The following is a 23,977-nucleotide window of genomic DNA, read 5'->3' as shown; positions in this document are numbered from 1 at the left end:
TGGTGTGGGGGTGCTTTACTGGTGACACTGTCTGTGATTTATTTAGAATTTAAGGCACACTTAACCAGCATGGTTACCACAGCATTCTGCAGCGATACGCCATCCCATCAGGTGGTGGGATACCTGAATGAAATACTTGAATCAGTTATAGAACCCATCGCCCTTTATGGTTGTGAGGTCTGGGGTCCGCTCACCAACCAAGATTTCACAAAATGGGACAAACACCAAATTGAGACTGCATGCAGAATTCTGCAAAACAATATCCTCTGTGTACCATGTAAAACACCAAATAATGCATGCAGAGCAGAATCAGGCCGATACCCGCTAATGATCAAAATCCAGAAAAGATCCGTTAAATTCTACAACCACCTAAAAGGAAGCGATTCCCAAACCTTCCATAACAAAGCCATCACCCACAGAGAGATGAACCTGGAGAAGAGTCCCCTAACTAAGCAAGCTGGTCCTGTGGCTCTGTTCACAAACACACCCCACAGAGCCCAGGACAGCAACACAATTAGACCCAATCAAATCATGAGAAAACAAAAAGATAATTACTTGACACATTAGAAAGAATTGACAAAAAAACAGAGCAAACTAGAATGTTATTTGGCCCTAAATAGAGAGTACACAGTGGCAGAATACCTGACCACTGTGACGGACCCAAAATTAAGGAAAGCTTTGACTATGTACAGACTCAGTGAGCATAGCCTTGCTATTGAGAAAGGCCGCCGTAGGCAGACATGGCTCTCAAGAGAAGACAGGCTATGTGCACACTGCCCACAAAATGAGGTGGAAACTGAGCTGCACTTCCTATCCTGCCAAATGTATGACCATATTAGAGACACATATTTCCCTCAGATTACACAGATCCACAAAGAATTCGAAAACAAATCACATTTTGAAAAACTCCCATATCTACTGGGTGAAATTCCACAGTGTGCCATCACAGCAGCAAAGTGTGTGACCTGTTGCCACAAGAAAAGGGCAACCAGTGAAGAACAAACACCATTTCAAATACAACCCATATTTATGTTTATTTATTTTGTGCTTGAACTATTTGCACAGAGAGAGAGCCTTATAGAGACTCAGAGAGAGAGCCTTATAGAGACTCAGAGAGAGAGCCTTATAGAGACTCAGAGAGAGAGCCTTATAGAGACTCAGAGAGAGAGCCTTATAGAGACTCAGAGAGAGAGAGCCTTATAGAGACTCAGAGAGAGAGAGCATTATAGAGACTCAGAGAGAGAGAGCATTATAGAGACTCAGAGAGAGAGCCTTATAGAGACTCCGAGAGAGAGCCTTATAGAGACTCAGAGAGAGCCTTATAGAGACTCAGAGAGAGAGCCTTATAGAGACTCAGAGAGAGAGCCTTATAGAGACTCAAAAAGAGAGCCTTATACAGACTCAGAGAGAGAGCCTTATAGAGACTCAGAGAGAGAGCCTTATAGAGACTCAGAGAGAGAGCCTTATAGAGACTCAGAGAGAGAGCCTTATAGAGACTCAGAGAGAGAGCCTTATAGAGACTCAAAAAGAGAGCCTTATACAGACTCAGAGAGAGAGCCTTATAGAGACTCAGAGAGAGAGCCTTATAGAGACTCAGAGAGAGAGCATTATAGAGACTCAGACAGAGCGCATTATAGAGACTCAGACTGAGGGCATTATAGAGACTCAGAGAGAGATCATTATTATTATAGAGAGACAGCATTATACAGAGCAGGAGAGAGAACTTCTGTGAAAACATTTGGAACTTCTGTGAGTGTAATGTTTACTGTTCATTTTTATTGTTTATTTCACTTTTGTATATTATCTACTTCACTTGCTTTGGCAATGTTAACACACGTTTCCCATGCCAATAAAGCCCCTTGAATTGAATTGAGAGAGAGAGAGAAAGAGAGAGAGAGGAGGCAGAGAAAGACAGAGAGAGAGAGAGAGGGGGGATACAGAAAATATTGAGAGGATGAGAGAAGGAGATAGAGAGAGAGATACCTGAAGTAGGTAGAAAGCTTTAGTCGATGGGTGTCTACTCTACTGTACATAACATACCATTAAAACATAGAACTCCCTGATCTGATTCACTGGTTGAATAACATGCTTTGTGTTTTGAATAATTTTGACTGTGAATCAGAAGTGAGACACAGGCACTAAGATAAAGGAGAAATGTTGAAGTTATGAAGTACCATGACACTGCAGCAGTGAGTCCCGCTCTGACTACAGAAGAACCCCAAATCTGAAGCACACAAAGCCCCTGCTCAAGTAGGAGAATTTAGTCGCTAAGTAAAACAAGAGATGGAGAGGAGGAGAAGTTTGGGGATAATTGCAAAAGCAATCTGTATTCTCTGCAGGAGTTCCTTCTTAAATCGTCTAGCGCTGCCTGAAACTGTCTGTTCTGACCTTCAACCTGTTTCAATCAAATCAACTGGAGTCACAACCCTTCTTTCTGCATGCTAATCCACAAACACACTTAGGCATGCACATGGCCGTCCACACACCACACACACTCCACACTTACCAACTCCATTGCCATATCAGCATCAACTGGCGAATGAAATGGAAATGGATCTCTCTTACCTGTCTACCACTCTCTACCCCTCTACCACTCTCTACCTGTCTACCACTCTCTACCCGTCTACCACTCTCCACCTGTCTCCCACTCTCTACCTGTCTACCACTCTCTACCCCTCTACCACTCTCTACACCTCTCTACCCCTCTCTACCTCTCTACCCCTCCACCCCTCTCTAACCCTCTACCACTCCCTAACTCTCTCCCCCTCTCTACCCCTCTCCCCCTCTCTACCCCTCTCCCCCTCTCCCCCTCTACCCCTCTACCACTCTCTACCCCTCTCTAACCCTCTACCACTCTCTCCCCCTCTACCCCTCTACCAATCTCTACCCCTCTACCACTCTCTACCCCTCTACCACTCTCTTTCTCTCTCTACCCCTGAGTTAGCAGAGCTAACATGATGCAGCCCAGACTCCCAGGCTAGCAGTGAGTTAGTGGAGCTAACATGATGCAGCCCAGACTCCCAGGCTATCAGTGAGTTAGTGGAGCTGACATGATGCAGCCCAGACTCCCAGGCTAGCAGTGAGTTAGTGGAGCTAACATGATACAGCCCAGACCCCCAGGCTAGCAGTGAGTTAGTGGAGCTAATATGATGCAACCCAGGCTAGCAGTGAGTTAGTGGAGTTAACATGATGAAGCCCAGACTCCCAGGCTAGCAGTGAGTTAGTGGAGCTAACATGATGCAACCCAGACTCCCAGGCTAGCAGTGAGTTAGTGGAGTTAACATGATGAAGCCCAGACTCCCAGGCTAGCAGTGAGTTAGTGGAGCTAACATGATACAGCCCAGACCCCCAGGCTAGCAGTGAGTTAGTGGAGCTAACATGATACAGCCCAGACCCCCAGGCTAGCAGTGAGTTAGTGGAGCTAACATGATACAGCCCAGACTCCCAGTACAGGCTAGCAGTGAGTTAGTGGAGCTAACATGATGCAGCCCAGACTCCGAGGCTAGCAGTGAGTTAGTGGAGTAAACATGATGAAGCCCAAACTCCTAGACTAGCAGTGAGTTAGTGGAGTTAACATGATGCAGCCCAGACTCCCAGGCTAGCAGTGAGTTAGTGGAGCTAACATGATGCAGCCCAGACTCCCAGGCTAGCAGTGAGTTAGTGGAGTTAACATGATGCAGCCCAGACTCCCAGGCTAGCAGTGAGTTAGTGAAGCTAACATGATGACGCCCAGACTCCCAGGCTAGCAGTGAGTTAGTGGAGCTAACATGATGCAGCCCAGACTCCTAGACTAGCAGTGAGTTAGTGGAGCTAACATGATGAAGCCCAAACTACTAGACTAGCAGTGAGTTAGTGGAGCTAGCATGATGCAGCCCAGACTCCCAGGCTAGCAGTGAGTTAGTAGAGCTAACATGATACAGCCCAGACCCTAAGGCTAGCAGTGAGTTAGTGGAGCTAGCATGATGCAGCCCAGACTCCCAGGCTAGCAGTGAGTTCGTGGAGCTAACATGATGAAGCCCAGACTCCCAGGCTAGCAGTGAGTTAGTGGAGTTAACATGATGAAGCCCAGACTCCCAGACTAGCAGTGAGTTAGTGGAGCTAACATGATACAGCCCAGACTCCCAGACTAGCAGTGAGTTAGTGGAGCTAACATGATGCAGCCCAGACTCCTAGACTAGCAGTGAGTTAGTGGAGCAGGCAGGCTGCACTATAATAAGGGATTGGCTGTGCTGATAGACAGGCTTGATCAGTGGGACACATTTGACAGAAGTACCGAAAGTAGTGGAACCAGTGGAGGCTGCTCAGTGGAGGCTGCTCAGAGGAAGCTGCTCAGAGGAGGATGGCTCATAATAATGGGAAGAATGGAGCAAATGGAATGGCATCAAACACATGGAAACACAAGTCAGTACAGGGCTATAGCAGGCCATGGAAACACAAGTCAGTACAGGTCTATAGCAGGCCATGGAAACACAAGTCAGTACAGGTCTATAGCAGGCCATGGAAACACAAGTCAGTACAGGTCTATAGCAGGCCATGGAAACACAAGTCAGTACAGGTCTATAGCAGGCCATGGAAACACAAGTCAGTACAGGTCTATAGCAGGCCATGGAAACACAAGTCAGTACAGGTCTATAGCAGGCCATGGAAACACAAGTCAGTACAGGTCTATAGCAGGCCATGGAAACACAAGTCAGTACAGGGCTATAGCAGGCCATGGAAACACAAGTCAGTACACAAGTCAGTCTATATCAGGCCATGGAAACACCAGTCAGTCTATAGCAGGCCATGGAAACACCAGTCAGTACAGGGCTATAGCAGGCCATGGAAACACAAGTCAGTACAGGTCTATAGCAGGCCATGGAAACACAAGTCAGTACAGGTCTATAGCAGGCCATGGAAACACAAGTCAGTACAGGGCTATAGCAGGCCATGGAAACACAAGTCAGTACAGGTCTACAGCAGGCCATGGAAACACAAGTCAGTACAGGGCTATAGCAGGCCATGGAAACACAAGTCAGTACAGGTCTATAGCAGGCCATGGAAACACAAGTCAGTACAGGTCTATAGCAGGCCATGGAAACACAAGTCAGTACAGGTCTACAGCAGGCCATGGAAACACAAGTCAGTACAGGTCTACAGCAGGCCATGGAAACACAAGTCAGTACAGGTCTATAGCAGGCCATGGAAACACAAGTCAGTACAGGTCTATAGCAGGCCATGGAAACACAAGTCAGTACAGGTCTACAGCAGGCCATGGAAACACAAGTCAGTACAGGTCTATAGCAGGCCATGGAAACACAAGTCAGTACAGGTCTATAGCAGGCCATGGAAACACAAGTCAGTACAGGTCTACAGCAGGCCATGGAAACCATGTGTTTGATATATTTCCACCTATTCCACCAGCACATCCTCCCTAATTAAGGTGCCACCAACCTCCTGTGGATGGCGGACATTTTTGAGTAGCTCCTTCTATAATGTCTCTTGGTGTTTTTTACTCGCTAATTAAAGACACAGCCTTTGTTTCCCCTGGGTTTTCCTGGCAGCCTCTCTTGCTGCCTTTTCAACCGAGAGAGAAATGCTCCTCCGAGATCCAGTGAGATACTCACAGACTGTTAACTGACACACATTCACATGCATTACAGCCTTATTCTAAAATTGATTAAATAAATACAAATCCTCAACAATCTACACACAGTACCCCATAATGACATCACAATACCCCATAATGACATCACAATACCCCATAATGACATCACAATACCCCATAATGACATCACAATAACCCATACAGACAAAGCAAAAACAGGTTTTTTAGAAATGTTTCCAAGTGTATTCAAAAATTAAAAAACATAAATACCTTATTCAGACCCTTTGCTATGAGACTCGAAATTGAGCTCATGTGCATCCTGTTTCCAGTGATTATCCTTGAGATGTTTCTACAACTTCATTTGAGTCCACCTTTTGGTGCCTTTTGGCAAACTTGTGTTTATATTAATGAGGAAAACAAAATAATTTGAACCATTTTAAAATAAGGCTGTAACGTAACAAAATGTGGAAAAAAATCAAGGGATCTGAATACTTTCCAAAGGCACTGTATATATTATCAATCGTCCATAAGTTTGAAAAAATGGAGATATCATTTTTAGGTCATATCGCCCAGACCTGCACACACACACACTACACAAACAACCACACACAGACACCCGGCACAGCCAGAAGACGACTGGCCACCCCTCATAGCCTGGTTCCTCACTAGGTTTCTTCCTTGGTTCTGGCCTACCTGCATTGCTTGCTGTTTGGGGGTTTTAGCTTGGGTTTCTGTACAGCACTTTGAGATATCAGCTGATGTAAGAAGGGCTATATAAATACATTTGATTTGATTTGATTTAGACACACACAACCACACACAGACACACACAACCACACACAGACACACACAACCACACGTAACCACACACAGACACACACAACCACACACAACCATACACAGACACACACAACCACACACAGACACACATAACCACACACAGACACACACAACCACACACAACCATACACAGACACACATAACCACACACAACCACACACAGACACACACAACCACACGCAACCACACGCAACCACACACAGACACACACAACCACACACAATCATACACAGACACACACAACCATACACAGACACACATAACCACACACAGACACACACAACCATACACAGACACACACAACCATACACAGACACACATAACCACACACAGACACACACTACCACACACAACCATACACAGACACACACAACCACACACAGACACACATAACCACACACAACCATACACAGACACACACAACCACACACAGACACACATAACCACACACAACCACACACTGACACACACAACCACACGCAACCACACGCAACCACACACAACCACACACAACCATACACAGACACACACAACCATACACAGACACACATAACCACACACAGACACACACAACCATACACAGACACACACAACCATACACAGACACACATAACCACACACAGGCACACATAACCACACACAACCATACACAGACACACACAACCACACACAGACACACATAACCACACACAACCATACACAGACACACACAACCACACACAGACACAATAATTGCTCAAAGTGACTCACTCACCCTCTGACCAAAGGCAAATGGATGAGTCTTCATGGGATTACTAGAAATGTTTATGCAGTAGAAAGCTATGCACATTATACTGACATCAGCCATATATAGTATAGTGAGCCAACATGCATGACCTTGCTATATTCTTGGCATATCTGAGAAGGTTGTATTACTGGTCTTCTATAGACCTGTAATGATTTGTGTTACTGTTTGACAATTAAATTGTCATGTTTGTTTTGTTTCAAGAGTTTATAAGGAGCTGCACATTTTGATGTCTTTATTGCATTGTATGTTTTATGATTGATGTATTTTTTTTAACAGTGTCCAGATTGGAACTTTTTGTGTTGGGTTGACTGGTTTATCAAACACATTCCTGCTGTCCAGATTGAAACTGTGTGTTGGGTTGACTGGGTTATCAAACACATTCCTGCTGTCTGGTCAGAACATTCACATTGAGTTGATTAAATTAGAATCTGGGTGTGATGTTCCCGCCTGTCGGGGTCAGGGGTCGGGGGGGGGGGGGGGGGGGGGGGTTGCTTGAATTTGGTATTTGGTGAACTGGCGGTGAAAAGGCTGATACTTTGAGAACTTGCTACCAAGCTCCTGTGTGTATAAGACACACACTGGTCTCTCTTAGACATTATTCTGAAGACACGTGTAACCACGTTTAAATCAGCCTGTTGGTAACAGTCACTCTGTGTTATTCTGGAATGTATCAGGCATATAATGCACACCGGAATTGTTTGAGTGTCAATTATTTCGTAACTAATAAATTCTATTAGTTTAATTGAGTAAATGCATTCCTCTTTTTACAGAGTAATTATTTGATTGACTACATGCCTGTAATTTCCTAGGTCTATTGATAGTTGTTAATTCCACTATACACAGAGCACATACTTTGGGTACCAATTTGACATCCCTAAACTGCTTGCCTCAATAAATGAATCGTAAAACATTGGGTCGCCAGGATTAGCTATTTGTATCTAGCCTCTTTAATAATTGCATTACAGTGTAAGATAGATAGATACATGTTTATTATAGTCATACTGAGAGGTGATGCAATACTAGATCCTACAGAGACACACAGGGCCTGCTGTATGTATTCATGTAACCATGGAGTTGATTGACAAATGTAGTTTGTTATTATTCAACATCAATTCTACATAATAACGGATGGATGATTTCCACCAAACTACACCAGCCAAACCACACCTAATGTAACCCAACCAAACCACACCTAATGTAACCCAGCCAAACCACACCTAATGTAACCCAACCAAACCACACCTAATGTAACCCAGCCAAACCACACCTAATGTAACCCAACCAAACCACACCTAATGTAACCCAACCAAACCACACCTAATGTAACCCAACCAAACCACACCTAATGTAACCCAACCTGACCACACCTAATGTAACCCAACCTGACCTAATGTAATCCAACCAAACCACACCTAATGTAACCCAACCTGACCTAATGTAACCCAACCTGACCTAATGTAATCCAACCAAACCACACCTAATGTAACCCAACCTGACCTAATGTAACCCAACCAAACCACAACTAATGTAACCCAACCAAACCACACCTAATGTAATCCAACCTGACCTAATGTAACCCAACCTGACCTAATGTAACCCAACCTGACCTAATGTAATCCAACCAAACCACACCTAATGTAATCCAACCTGACCTAATGTAACCCAACCTGACCTAATGTAACCCAACCTGACCTAATGTAACCCAACCTGACCTAATGTAACCCAACCTGACCCAACCTAACCCAACCAAACCTGACCTAATGTAACCCAACCTGACCTAATGTAACCCAACCTGACCTAATGTAACCCAACCTGACCTAATGTAACCCAACCTGACCTAATGTAACCCAACCTGACCCAACCTAATCCAACCAAACCTGACCTAATGTAACCCAACCTGACCTAATGTAACCAAACCTGACCTAATGTAACCCAACCTGACCTAATGTAACCCAGCCAAACCACACCGAATGTAACCCAACCTGACCTAATGTAACCCAACCAAACCACACCTAATGTAACCCAACATGACCTAATGTAACCCAACCTGACCTAATGTAACCCAACCAAACCACACCTAATGTAACCCAACCTGACCTAATGTAACCCAACCTGACCTAATGTAACCCAACCTGACCCAACCTAACCCAACCAAACCTGACCTGATGTAACCCAACCTGACCTAATGTAACCCAACCTGATCTAATGTAACCCAACCTGACCCAACCTAACCCAACCAAACCACACCTAATGTAACCCAACCTGACCTAATCTAACCCAACCTGACATAATCTAACCCAACATGACCTAATCTAACCCGACCCGACCTGACCTAATCTAACCCGACCCGACCTGACCTAATCTAACCCAACCCAACCTGACATAACCTAACCAAACAAACCTGACCTAATCTAACACAACCTGACCTGACCTAAACTAACCCAACCAAACCTGACCTAATCTAACCAAACCTGACCTAATATAACCCAACCCAACCAACCTGACCTAACCCAACCTGACCTAACCCAACCTGACCTAATCTACCCAAACCTGACCTAATCTAACCCAACCTTACCTAATCTAACCCAACCCAACCCAACCAACCTGACCTAACCCAACCAAACCAAACCAAACCTGACCTAATCTAACCCAACCCGACCTAACCCAACCAAACCTGACCTAATCTAACCCAATACGACCTGACCTAACCTAACCCAACTAAACCTGACCTAATCTAACCCAATTTGACATAATCTAACCCAACCCGACCTGACCTAACCCAACCCAACCCAACCTGACCTAATCTAACCGAACCCGACCTGACCTAATCTAACCCAATGCAACCTGACCTAATCTAACCCAACCTGACCTAACCCAACCTGACCTAATCTAACCCAAACCAACCTGACCAAATCTAACCAAAACTGACCTAATCTAACCCAACCCAACCCAAACTGACCCAACCCAATATAACCCAACCAAACCAAACCTGGCCTAATCTAACCCAACCTGACCTAATCTAACCCGGCCTAACCTAACCCAACCTGACCTAATCTAACCCAACCTGACCTAATATAACCTAATCTAACCTGACCTAACCTAACCCAACCTGACCTAACCCAACCTGACCTAATCTAACCAAACCTGACCTAATCTAACCCAACCCAACCTGACCTAACTCAACCCAACCTGACCTAATCTAACCCAACCCAACATGACTTAACCTACCTAACCTGACCTAATCTAACCAAACCAAACCTGACCTAAACCAACCTGACCTAACCTGACCTAATCTAACCCAACTTTATCTAACCCAACCCAACCTGACCTAATCCAACCCAACCTGACCCAACCTGACCTAATCTAACCCAACCCAACCTGACCTGACCTAACCCAACCCAACCTAATCTAACCCAACCTGACCTAACCCAACCCAAACTGACCTGACCTAATCTAACCAATCCTGACCTAATCTAACCGAACCAAACCTGACCTAATCTAACCGAACCAAACCTGACCTAATCTAACTGAACCAAACCTGACCTAATCTAACCCAACCTGACCTAATCTAACCCAACCAAAAACCTGACCTAATCTAACCCGACCTGACCTAATCTAACCCAACCTGACCTAATATAACCTAATCTAACCTGACCTAACCTAACCCAACCTGACCTAATCTAACCCAACCAAACCTGACCTAATCTAACCCAACCTGACCTAATCTAACTTGACCTGACCTAATCTAACACAACCCGACCTAACCTAACCCAACCTGACCTAATCTAACCCAACCTGACCTAATATAACCTAATCTAACCCAACCCAACCTACTCTAACCCAACCTGACCTAACCTAACCCAACCAAACCTGACCTAATCTAACCACACCAACCTGACCTAATCTAACCAAACCTGATCTAATCTAACCCAACCTGACCTAATATAACCAAACCTGACCCAACCTACTCTAAACCAAACAAACCTGACCCAATCTAACCCAACCTGACCTTACCCAACCCAACCTAATCTAACCCAACCTGACCTAACCTAACCCAACCAATCCTGACCTAATCTAACACAACCCAACGTGACCTAACCTAACCCAACCCAACCTGACCTAATATAACCCAACCCAACCTGACCTAATCTAACCAAACCTGACCTAATATAACCTAATCTAACCCAACCCAACCTACTCTAACCCAACCCAACCTGACCTAACCTAACCCAACCAAACCTGACCTAATCTAACCACACCAACCTGACCTAATCTAACCAAACCTGACCTAATCTAACCCAACCTGACCTAACCCAACCCAACCGAATCTAACCCAACCTGACCTAACCTAACCCAACCAATCCTGACCTAATCTAACCCAACCCAACCTGACCTAACCTAACCCAACCTGACCTAACCCAACCTGACCTAATATAACCCAACCCAACCTAATCTAACCTAACCCAACCTGAACTAACCTAACCACACCTGACCTAACCCAACCCAACCTGACCTAACCCAACCTGACCTAATCTAACCCAACCCAACCTGACCTAACCCAACCTGACCTAATCTAACCCAACCTGACCTAACCTAACCCAACCTGACCTAATCTAACCAAACCTGACCTAATATAACCTAATCTAACCTGACCTAACCTAACCTGACCTAATCTAATCTAACCCAACCAAACATGACCTAATCTAACCTGACCTGACCTAATCTAACCCAACCAGACCTAACCTAATCCAACCTGACCTAATCTAACCCAACCCAAACCAACCTGACCTAATCTAACCTAACCTGACCTGACCTAATCTAACCCCACCTGACCTAACCTAACCCAACCTGACCTAATCTAACCCAACCTGACCTAATATAACCTAATCTAACCCAACCCAACCTGACCTAACCTAACCCAACCTGATCTAATCTAACCAAACCTGACCTAATCTAACCCAACCTGACCTAATATAACCAAACCTGACCCAACCTAATCTAAACCAAACAAACCTGACCCAATCTACAGTGCCTTGCGAAAGTATTCGGCCCCCTTGAACTTTGCGACCTTTTGCCACATTTCAGGCTTCAAACATAAAGATATAAAACTGTATTTTTTTGTGAAGAATCAACAACAAGTGGGACACAATCATGAAGTGGAACGACATTTATTTGATATTTCAAACTTTTTTAACAAATCAAAAACTGAAAAATTGGGCGTGCAAAATTATTCAGCCCCTTTACTTTCAGTGCAGCAAACTCTCTCCAGAAGTTCAGTGAGGATCTCTGAATGATCCAATGTTGACCTAAATGACTAATGATGATAAATACAATCCACCTGTGTGTAATCAAGTCTCCGTATAAATGCACCTGCACTGTGATAGTCTCAGAGGTCCGTTAAAAGCGCAGAGAGCATCATGAAGAACAAGGAACACACCAGGCAGGTCCGAGATACTGTTGTGAAGAAGTTTAAAGCCGGATTTGGATGCAAAAAGATTTCTCAAGCTTTAAACATCCCAAGGAGCACTGTGCAAGCGATAATATTGAAATGGAAGGAGTATCAGACCACTGCAAATCTACCAAGACCTGGCCGTCCCTCTAAACTTTCAGCTCATACAAGGAGAAGACTGATCAAAGATGCAGCCAAGAGGCCCACGATCACTCTGGATGAACTGCAGAGATCTACAGCTGAGGTGGGAGACTGTCCATAGGACAACAATCAGTCGTATATTGCACAAATCTGGCCTTTATGGAAGAGTGGCAAGAAGAAAGCCATTTCGTAAAGATATCCATAAAAAGTGTCGTTTAAAGTTTGCCACAAGCCACCTGGGAGACACACCAAACATGTGGAAGAAGGTGCTCTGGTCAGATGAAACCAAAATTGAACTTTTTGGCAACAATGCAAAACGTTATGTTTGGCGTAAAAGCAACACAGCTCATCACCCTGAACACACCATCCCCACTGTCAAACATGGTGGTGGCAGCATCATGGTTTGGGCCTGCTTTTCTTCAGCAGGGACAGGGAAGATGGTTAAAATTGATGGGAAGATGGATGGAGCCAAATACAGGACCATTCTGGAAGAAAACCTGATGGAGTCTGCAAAAGACCTGAGACTGGGACGGACATTTGTCTTCCAACAAGACAATGATCCAAAACATAAAGCAAAATCTACAATGGAGTGGTTCAAAAATAAACATATCCAGGTGTTAGAATGGCCAAGTCAAAGTCCAGACCTGAATCCAATGGAGAATCTGTGGAAAGAACTGAAAACTGCTGTTCACAAATGCTCTCCATCCAACCTCACTGAGCTCGAGCTGTTTTGCAAGGAGGAATGGGAAAAAATGTCAGTCTCTCGATGTGCAAAACTGATAGAGACATACCCCAAGCGATTTACAGCTGTAATCGCAGCAAAAGGTGGCGCTACAAAGTATTAACTTAAGGGGGCTGAATAATTTTGCACGCCCAATTTTTCAGTTTTTGATTTGTTAAAAAAGTTTGAAATATCCAATAAATGTCGTTCCACTTCATGATTGTGTCCCACTTGTTGTTGATTCTTTACAAAAAAATACAGTTTTATATCTTTATGTTTGAAGCCTGAAATGTGGCAAAAGGTCGCAAAGTTCAAGGGGGCCGAATACTTTCGCAAGGCACTGTAACCCAACCTGACCTAACCCGACCCAACCTAATCTAACCCAACCTGACCTAACCTAACCCAACCAATCCTGACCTAATCTAACCCAACCCAACCTGACCTAACCCAACCTGACCTAATATAACCCAACCCAACCTGACCTAACCTAACCCAACCTGACCTAATCTAACCAAACCAAGCCAAACCTGACATAATCTAACCCAACCTGACCTAACCCAACCTGACCTGACCTAATCTAACCAATCCTGACCTAATCTAACCCAACCCAACCTGACCCAACCTATTCTAAACCAAACAAACCTGACCCAATCTAACCCAACCTGACCTTACCCAACCCAACCTAATCTAACCCAACCTGACCAAACCTAACCCAACCAATCCTGACCTAATCTAACACAACCCAACGTGACCTAACCTAACCCAACCCAACCTGACCTAACCCAACCTGACCTAATATAACTCAACCCAACCTAACCTAACCAGACCTGACCTAATCTAACCCAACCTGACCTAATATAACCTAATCTAACCTGACCTAACCTAACCTGACCTAATCTAACCCAACCAAACCTGACCTAATCTAACCTGACCTGACCTAATCTAACCCAACCCAACCCGACCTAACCCAACCTGACCTAATCTAACCCAACCTGACCTAATCTAACCCAACCCAACCCAACCTGACCTAATCTAACCTGACCTGACCTAATCTAACCCCACCTGACCTAACCCAACCCAACCTGACCTAATCTAACCAAACCTGACCTAATCTAACCCAACCTAATATAACCAAACCTGACCCAACCTAATCTAAACCAAACAAACCTGACCCACTCTAACCCAACCTGACCTAACCCAACCCAACCTAATCTAACCCAACCTGACCTAACCTAACCCAACCAATCATGACCTAATCTAACCCAACCCAACCTGACCTAACCCAACCTGACCTAATATAACCCAACCCAACCTGACCTAACCTAACCCAACCTGACCTAATCTAACCAAACCAAGCCAAACCTGACATAATCTAACCCAACCTGACCTAATCCAACTTGACCTGACCTAATCTAACCAATCCTGACCTAATCTAACCCAACCCAACCTGACCTAACCTAACCCCACCTGACCTAACCCAACCCAACCTGACCTAACCCAACCTGACCTAATCTAACCAATCCTGACCTAATCTAACCCAACCCAACCTGACCTAACCCAACCTGACCTAATCTAACCCAACCTGACCTAACCCAACCCAACCTGACCTAATCTAAACCAACCTGACCTAATCTAACCAATCCTGACCTAATCTAACCCAACCTGACCTACCCCAACCTGACCTAATCTAACCCAACCCAACCTGATCTAACCCAACCCAACCTGACCTAACTCAACCTTACCTAATCTAACCCAACCCAACCAAACCTGACCTAACCCAACTTTACCTAATCTAACCCAACCTAATCTAACCCAACTCAACCTAATCTAACCCAACCCAACCTAATCTAACACAACCTGACCTAACCCAACCCAACCTGACCTAACCCAACACAACCTAACCCAACTCAACCTGACCTAATCTAACCAATCTTGACCTAATCTAACTTAATCTAACCCAACCTAACCTTGAGTTAAATGTAATGGAGGTGTAATCATTGTGTGTGTGTGTGTGTGTGTGTGTGTGTGTGTGTGTGTGAAAAGGAACAGGGCCAAATAGAAGCAGCTGCGCGGTCTGTGATGCAATGTTTACATGTGTAGATTGATTTGAAAGAGAATATGGAAGATTCCAGGAATGGAATCTTCTCTGATATAGAGGGTTCTAGAAAATCGACTTTTAGAATGTATCATATTAGCATTACAATGCTAAGGAAGGATATGTTGATGGTGTACAACCATCTCTAAGCGTGAGTCCCAAATCACACCCTTATTCCTATATAGAGCCCCATGGGCTGCTGGTCTAAAGTAGTGCACTATAAAGGGAACAAGTTGCCATTTGGAACATAGCCTAAGTAGCTATACTGTTGTGTCAGTGGGAAGTACTAAGGCTGTTCTGGTAATGATGGCTGTAAGCCATTTAGTATTCATGTTCAATCAGGTGACTCCTGCCAGTATTGAGTTCAATTGAAGGGAAGGAAGCCTGGCATGGGGTTGTGTAATTGCGTTCACGCTGTGGAGCCAATCAGAATGAGTCAGTTTTACTGGCTAAATAGCTGCGTAATGAACAAAGCTGAGAAAAAAAGTGTAGTGTTCAAATCCCATTTTTTTATTTTTTATTTCAAGAGACAAAGCTGATCCTGAGATAGAGAGAACTATTTCAAATCAAATCAAATCAAATCAAATTTTATTTGTCACACATACACATGGTTAGCAGATGTTAATGCGAGTGTAGCGAAATGCTTGTGCTTCTAGTTCCGACAATGCAGTAATAACAAGTAATCTAACTAACAATTCCAAAACTACTGTCTTGTACACAGTGTAAGGGGATAAAGAATATGTACATAAGGATATATGAATGAGTGATGGTACAGAGCAGCATAGGCAAGATACAGTAGATGGTATCAGGTACAGTATGTACAAATGAGATGAGTATGTAAACAAAGTGGCATAGTATAGTATAAAGTGGCTAGTGATACATGTATTACATAAGGATACCGTCGATGATATAGAGTACAGTATATACGTATGCGTATGAGATGAATAATGTAGGGTAAGTAACATTTATATAAGGTAGCATTGTTTAAAGTGGCTAGTGATATATTTACATCATTTCCCATCAATTCCCATTATTAAAGTGGCTGGAGTTGAGTCAGTGTCAGTGTGTTGGCAGCAGCCACTCAGTGTTAGTGGTGGCTGTTTAACAGTCTGATGGCCTTGAGGTAGAAGCTGTTTTTCAGTCTCTCGGTCCCAGCTTTGATGCACCTGTACTGACCTCGCCTTCTGGATGATAGCGGGGTGAACAGGCAGTGGCTCGGGTGGTTGATGTCCTTGATGATCTTTATGGCCTTCCTGTGACATCGGGTGGTGTAGGTGTCCTGGAGGGCAGGTAGTTTGCCCCCGGTGATGCGTTGTGCAGACCTCACTACCCTCTGGAGAGCCTTACGGTTGAGGGCGGTGCAGTTGCCATACCAGGCGGTGATACAGCCCGCCAGGATGCTCTTGATTGTGCATCTGTAGAAGTTTGTGAGTGCTTTTGGTGACAAGCCGAATTTCTTCAGCCTCCTGAGGTTGAAGAGGCGCTGCTGCGCCTTCTTCACGATGCTGTCTGTGTGAGTGGACCAATTCAGTTTGTCTGTGATGTGTATGCCGAGGAACTTAAAACTTGCTACCCTCTCCACTACTGTTCCATCGATGTGGATAGGGGGGTGTTCCCTTAGCTATCTCTTCTCTCCTACTACTGTATGTTCATAATGCTGCGATATGTCCAGACATCTTCTTCTTCTGTTCTGGATTACCTTTATACACCTGTGACAACAACATGACCGCAGCACAGGTGCAACCCCCCCCCCCCCCAACAGTCCAATTCAGCACCACAGACAGCGCCAGCTGACACGACTTTCCAAACTCCTCGCTTACATACCATACTTTCGTTGCTGTCTCTTCAGCACCACGGACAGCGTCAACTGACACGATTTTCCAAACTCCTCGCTTACATACCATACTTTCGTTGCTGTCTCTTCAGCACCACGGACAGCGTCAACTGACACGACAACAGAATTGCAACATATTGGTTCAGCACCAAACTGCTCGGCCATGCATTCAACACCATTGACAGGAGGCAAGTGACACAGCTGTCATTTCAGCACCGTGGACAGCGCCAAACTGCTCGGCCATGCATTCAACACCATTGACAGGAGGCAAGTGACACAGCTGTCATTTCAGCACCGTGGACAGCGCCAAACTGCTTGGCCATGCATTCAACACCATTGACAGGAGGCAAGTGACACAGCTGTCATTTCAGCACCGTGGACAGCGCTAAGTGTTGTTTAAGGCCATCCATTCAGTGCTACCTGTCTGCCGCCTTACAGCTGGCATTACACTAGACAGCTCCTAACCAGCGTTGGCGATTATGACAGGAGTGGGCACTCCTAACACTTTCTTTCAAGGGGAAACATGGAAAATTAAAAACCAACACTTGACTTGAACCATGCATTTAAGACACTGATATTAAAAAGTAGGTATATTTTTCTGGGTGATTTAAATAATTTGCTTGCAACAGATGACATTCATATTCTGACTGATCTCTGAAACTCATTTAGATAATACTTTTGATTATACAGTAGTAGCAATACAAGGTTTACAGCAAAGACAGAAATGCCAAAGGTGGAGGTGTTAATGTTTATATTTAGAACCACATTACTGTAAAGCTTAGAGACGATCTCATGTTAAAATACTGTTGAAGTAATATGGCTACAGGTTCATCTGCCTCACCTAAAGCCCATTCTGGTGAGAAGCTGCTATAGACCACCAAGTGCTAACACAGTTTCTGGATAACGTGTGAAATGCTTGATAATGTATGTTATGTCAACAGAGGTATATTTTCTGGGTGATTTAAATATTGACTGGCTTTCAGGAAAAAGCTTCAAACTGTAACCAGTGCCTGCAACCTGGTTCAGGTTATCAGTCAACCTACCAGGGAAGTTACAAACAGCACAAGAATGAAATCATCAACATGTATCGATCCCATCTTTACTAATACCACAGACATTTGCTTTAAACCAGTATACAAATTGATAGGATGTAGTGATCACAATATAGTAGCCATATCTAGTTAAACCAAAGTTCCAAAGGCTGGGCCTATTATAGTGAATAAGGTCATACAATACGTTCTGTAGTGATTCCTATGCTGATGATGTAAAGAATATGTGTTGGTCTGTGGTGTGTAATGAGGAGCAACCAGACCCTGCACTTGACACATTTATGAAATTGTTTATCCCAGTTATTAATAAGCATGCACCCATTAAGAAAATGACTGTAAAAACTGTTAAATCCCCTGAGGATTGATGAGAAATGGAAAAATGGTATGGTTGAGAGGGATGAGGCAAAAGGAATGGCAAATAAGTCTGGCGGCACAACCGATTGGCTAACGTCCTGCAAACTGAGAAATCATGTGACTAATCTGAATAAGAGGAAGAAGAAACCACACCATGAAACAAAGATCAATGACATAAAGAATGATAGTAAAAAGCTTTGGAGCACCTTAAATGAAATTTTGGGCAAAAAGGCAAACTCAGCTCCATCATTCATTTGAATCAGATGGCTCATTCATCACAAAACCCTCTGATATTGCCAACTACTTTACAGATTTCCGGCGAACTTAGGCATGACATGCCGGCAACAATCACTGATACTATTTTTTATTGGATGTCTTTATTTAACTAGGCAAGTCCGTTAAGAAATCCATCTGATTTACAATGACGGCCTACCCCAACACTCTGGGCCAATTGGGCGCCGCCCAATGATCAGACTACTGATCATGGCCGGTTGCGATACAGCCCGGGATCGAACCCAGGTCTGCAGTGGCGCCTCTAGCTCTGTGATATCAGTGTCTTAGACCGCTGTGCCACTCAGGAGCCCTAAAATAAACTGATTATTGACACCACACATCTAAGTATATCAGACCAAATGACGAAAGACAAACGTTGTAATTTTGAATTCCGTAAAGTGAGTGTGGAAGAGGTGAAAAAAATGATCGTCTATCAACAATGACTAGCCAACGGGGTCTGACAACTTGGATGGAAAATTACTGAGGATTATATATTGCCACTCCTATTCGCCAGATCTTCAATTTAAGCCTACACGAAAGTGTGTGCCCTCAGGCCTGGAGGGAAGCTAAAGTCATTCCGCTACCTAAGAATAGTAAAGTCCCCATTGCTGGCTCAAATAGCCAGACCAATCAACCTGTTACCAAACCTTAGTAATATTTTTTGGGGAAAAAAAGTTTGACCAAATACAATGCTATTTTACAGTAAACGAACTGACAACAGACTTTCAGCACACCTTGGCAGCAGCTAATGGGGATCCCTAATAAAACTCAAATACGAAATTAGACAATATATGTATTAACTTTTGATCACTTAACCTGGCCAGGTAAAAAGTAATAGATCATATTCCGTTCATTTGTAGTCCTACAGTTAACCTAAAAGGCTATACACCAACCATGCAGTGGGGAAGGTTTAGGCCTACTTCCAAGACATTACTCAAAACAAGCTGCCTAGGTCCTAGTGGCAGTCATCACTTACCCGAGGCCCCCTGCATCCAGCCGCAGATCTTATAGACGGTGGTGGTGGAGAACAGGAAGAAGAGAGTGAAGGAAGCGATGCAAGCCATCACCAACATCATCGACATTCCTACGAAGAACGACGCGGCCTTGAACGCGGTGGAAGGGATCTGAGCGAACTCTGTGAAGGTCCCTGTGCAGTCGAGCTCTCTCTGGATTCCGTCGCCGGTGCAGAAGTGGAAGAGGCCGAAGTATCCGGCCTGAGGGGTGTCCACGCCGTCTCCGATCCAATAGGGCTGGCTGAAGATCACCACGTTCAAGATGGCGAACAGGATGGTGAAAATGGCCCACAGGAGTCCGATGGCACGGGAGTTGCGGACGTAGTTATGCTGGTATAGTTTAATGTCATCCGTCGACATGGATGGGAGCATCGACGCGGCCGATCCGGGAATCATTGTAGCACAGTTTGTGTTGTATCCCAGTCCGGGTATTATGAAGTAGCCTAGATATGCTTATTTAAATTAGGTAGACAAGCAACGGCGGGGGGCTAATTAACTGACTAATTAATTAGTTGAGAAATGCAGGAGTCCGTAGTTATTTCTGCTGTAAAAAGCACCCAACAGTAGGCCTAGCCTAGATTGAATGAATCACATCAAAGGCAACATCTGGCCAGCATATTCAACTCATGACGTCGCATCCCGATGCTGGTGCATACACTGGATAGTCAAAACGTTTATCTGCAAGCTCGCTCCTATATTTAGCCTAACTGATAACTCTGAGAACTTGGCGACTCCTGAACTAGTGTCTGTGAGAAATAATTCCCTCCCACCTCTCTCGTAGGCTACGAATGCCCGTCTGTCAGACACATCGCTCTCTGGGCACGTGTCACTTGCTTATGTCCCCGGAATACCTCCTTGAAAAACACAGCAAATATCAGATTGTCATTCGGATATTACACATGACATTTCACAAATTATCAAATTTAAATCGATATACATTTTTGGCCTACCAATAGCTTACAGAACAGCAGTGACTGCAATAGGCTATGCCTCCAATTTCCTAAGCAACGTAGACGACAGCGACAGAATCAAACCGGAGCAAACGAAACACAATGTCTATGATGCATTCCCTCCCGTAAACCCAAATCACAATCCTGCGAGATAATTCACAGCATCTAGCCCGGGATAAATTACACACAGCCCTGTCCCGGTACTTTGCTAAGGATAATATTTTCACGAGCTACGGCAGCATCAGCAGCCTCTGTCAGTGATGCTGAAAGAAAGGAGAGGAGAAGAGGAAGAGAGGAGAGACACAATTAAATAACCGCACCAGATGAAGCGGACAGTGTGCGTGTCAACGCTGACGATGTTCAGGTCTCTCAACCTATAACAACATTGCATCTGTCTGCCCCATGAGGTGTTTAAATATAGCCTGTTACATTCTATCCAAGCAATATATTTCAAAGAGATGTGTAGCCCTACATTCGTGACTAGCCGTCCAAACACTGCTGCATCAATCCCACAACCTCGCGTTCTGGCTTTGGTACCGTCTGTAGGTTACGGACAGATCCGGACGACAAGACAAGCCCACATCCTCGCAATCACATGATCTGCGCTTGACAGCTTGCGCGTCGAAATGGAGGCTGTACAATAATCGCAAAACAAATTTCAAATGCTCACGCGGCTCGGTCAGGGCGAAAATGGCCTCTCAGATTCAGTGGTCCGGTTAGTGCACGCGGCGCGCCTCTCCCGGTCACTCGGTCTCTATGACTGAGTTAAAGATGGTAGACTACCTGTCGTGCAGGACAGAACGCCTCACAGGAGGATGTCAGATTAGATGAGGAAGGACATTCAAGTATGCTGGTGCACGAGGAAACAGGCACCTTCTCACATACCAATTTACTAGAATGAAACAGACATCATTGGCCATTGTTACTGGAGCGACTTATTCACCTGTGTGGCCATATTGTGTTTAGATGACTGCAACTTTAATCTTCAAAAATAAAGTACCTTCACATGTAACAAACATACCTACATTTCATAATGTATGAATACAACAGAGACAATACTATATCGTTTGTGCAGTAGCCCACACAACCCATATTGGTTTTGCACATAGTGATGTGGTAAACATATACATTTGGGTCAGTGATTGTCACTGTAAAATCTTTCATCCACAAGCTTTTAGGGGGGGGGGGGGGGGCATCCACAACACAGGAAGAGGATGGGGGGGGGGGGCATCCACAACACAGGATGAGGATCATTTGAATCTGGATAAAACAGGGTTCTGACAAACTAGCCCCCTGTTACATCATCACCATTATGACTCATCACCCAGGGTTTAGCCGGATCACTAATGTGTCCCAAATGGTACATTGTTACCTACATAGTGCACTACGTTTGACCGGGGGCCGGTAAGGATCTGATCAAACGCAGTGCACTATATATAGAGAATTAGGGTGCCGTTTGGGACTAAGCCATGGAACCAGAGTAGCTAATATAGAACTGCTGCTCTGGTATTATTACACGTTTATACACAATATTTGATGGATTTGGGGGTTTAATGCTGTCTTTTAAGGCACAGGATTGCCGCTCTCCGTGGTGCTGAATGAAGAGCCATTTACAGTGTATTTGGCAGTGGTTTAAAGTACTTAAGTAAAACATACTTTAAAGTACTACTTAAGTCGCTTTTTGGGGGTGTCTGTACTTTACTATTTATATTTTTGACAACTTTTACTTTTGCTTCACTACATTTCTAAAGAAAATATTGTACTTTTTACTTCATACATTTTCCCCTGACAACCCAAAGTACTCGTTACATTTTGAACGCTTAGCAGGACAGGAAAATTGTGAAATTGACGCACTTATCAAGAGCACACATGGCCATCCCTACTGCCTATGGTCTCACTAAACACAAATGCATCTTTTGTAAATAATGTGTGAGTGTTGGAGTGTGCCCCTGGCTATCCGTACATTTTTTTAAAACAAGAAAATGGCGTCGTCTGCTTTGCTTAATATAAGGAATTTGAGATGATTTATACTTTTTACTTCTACTTTTGATACTTAAGTATATTTAAAACCAAATACTTCTAGACTTTTTCACAAGTAGTATTTTACTGGGTAACTTTCACTTGAGTAACTTCACATTAATGTGTCTTTACGTTTACTACAGTTTGACAGTTGGGTACTTTTCCCACCACTGGCATTTGGAAAGTATTCAGACCCCTTGACATTTTCCACATTTTGTTACGTTACAGTCTTATTCTAAAATAAATATAATTGATTATTTTTCCCCACACTCATCAATCTAAACACGATACCCCATAATGATAAAGCAAAAATAGTTTTTTTAGAGAAAAAAAAACTGAAATACCTTATTTAAATAACTATTCAGACCCTTTGCTATGAGGCTTGAAATTGAGCTCAGGTGCACCCTGTTTCCATTGATTATCCTTGAGAGGTTTCTACAACTTGATTGGAGACCCTGTGGTAAATTAAATTGTTTGGACATGATTTGGAAAGGCACACACCTGTCTACATAAGGTCTCACAGTTGAGAGTGCATGTCAGAGCAAAAACCCAAGTCATGAGGTCGAAGGAATTGTGACTCAAAATTGAGCTCAGGTTCTACCTGTATAAATTGATCATCCTTGAAAACAGATATATCACATTTACATAAGTATTCAGACCCGGTACTCAGTACCTTTTTTGAAGCACCTTTGGCATCGATTACAGCCAGTCTGAGATCCTGAGCGCTCTGGAGCAGGTTTTCATGAAGATCTCTCTGTACTTTGCTCCGTTCATCTTTCCTTTGATCCTGACCAGTGGCAATTTTAGCAAAGTAAATCTTGGTGGGGTAAACACATTATTTTTGTTGTTGTTGATGCCAGCAAAT

The 23,977-nt window shown here is 44.0% G+C and overlaps 1 protein-coding gene across 2 annotated transcripts in view; it reads right to left on the bottom strand.

Annotated features, from left to right (window-relative positions):
• Positions 1-21,781, bottom strand: part of LOC139383178 (LHFPL tetraspan subfamily member 3 protein-like) — a 62,032-nt gene extending 40,251 nt beyond the window's left edge. For both annotated transcript variants that reach the window (XM_071127574.1, XM_071127585.1), the window contains exons 1-2: positions 21,566-21,781; positions 20,107-21,356 (exon numbers count right to left, since the gene is read on the bottom strand). In XM_071127574.1, coding sequence (XP_070983675.1) covers positions 20,107-20,539 — 433 coding nt within the window. In that variant the 5' untranslated portion in view covers positions 20,540-21,356; positions 21,566-21,781. The remainder of the gene's footprint in view (positions 1-20,106; positions 21,357-21,565) is intronic.
• Between the last annotated feature and the right edge of the window lie 2,196 nt (positions 21,782-23,977).

Source organism: Oncorhynchus clarkii, chromosome 2, assembly GCF_045791955.1.
Source record: "Oncorhynchus clarkii lewisi isolate Uvic-CL-2024 chromosome 2, UVic_Ocla_1.0, whole genome shotgun sequence".
In the NCBI taxonomy this organism is placed as follows: Eukaryota; Metazoa; Chordata; class Actinopteri; order Salmoniformes; family Salmonidae; genus Oncorhynchus; species Oncorhynchus clarkii.
This window is presented reverse-complemented; position numbering and strand designations above follow the sequence as displayed.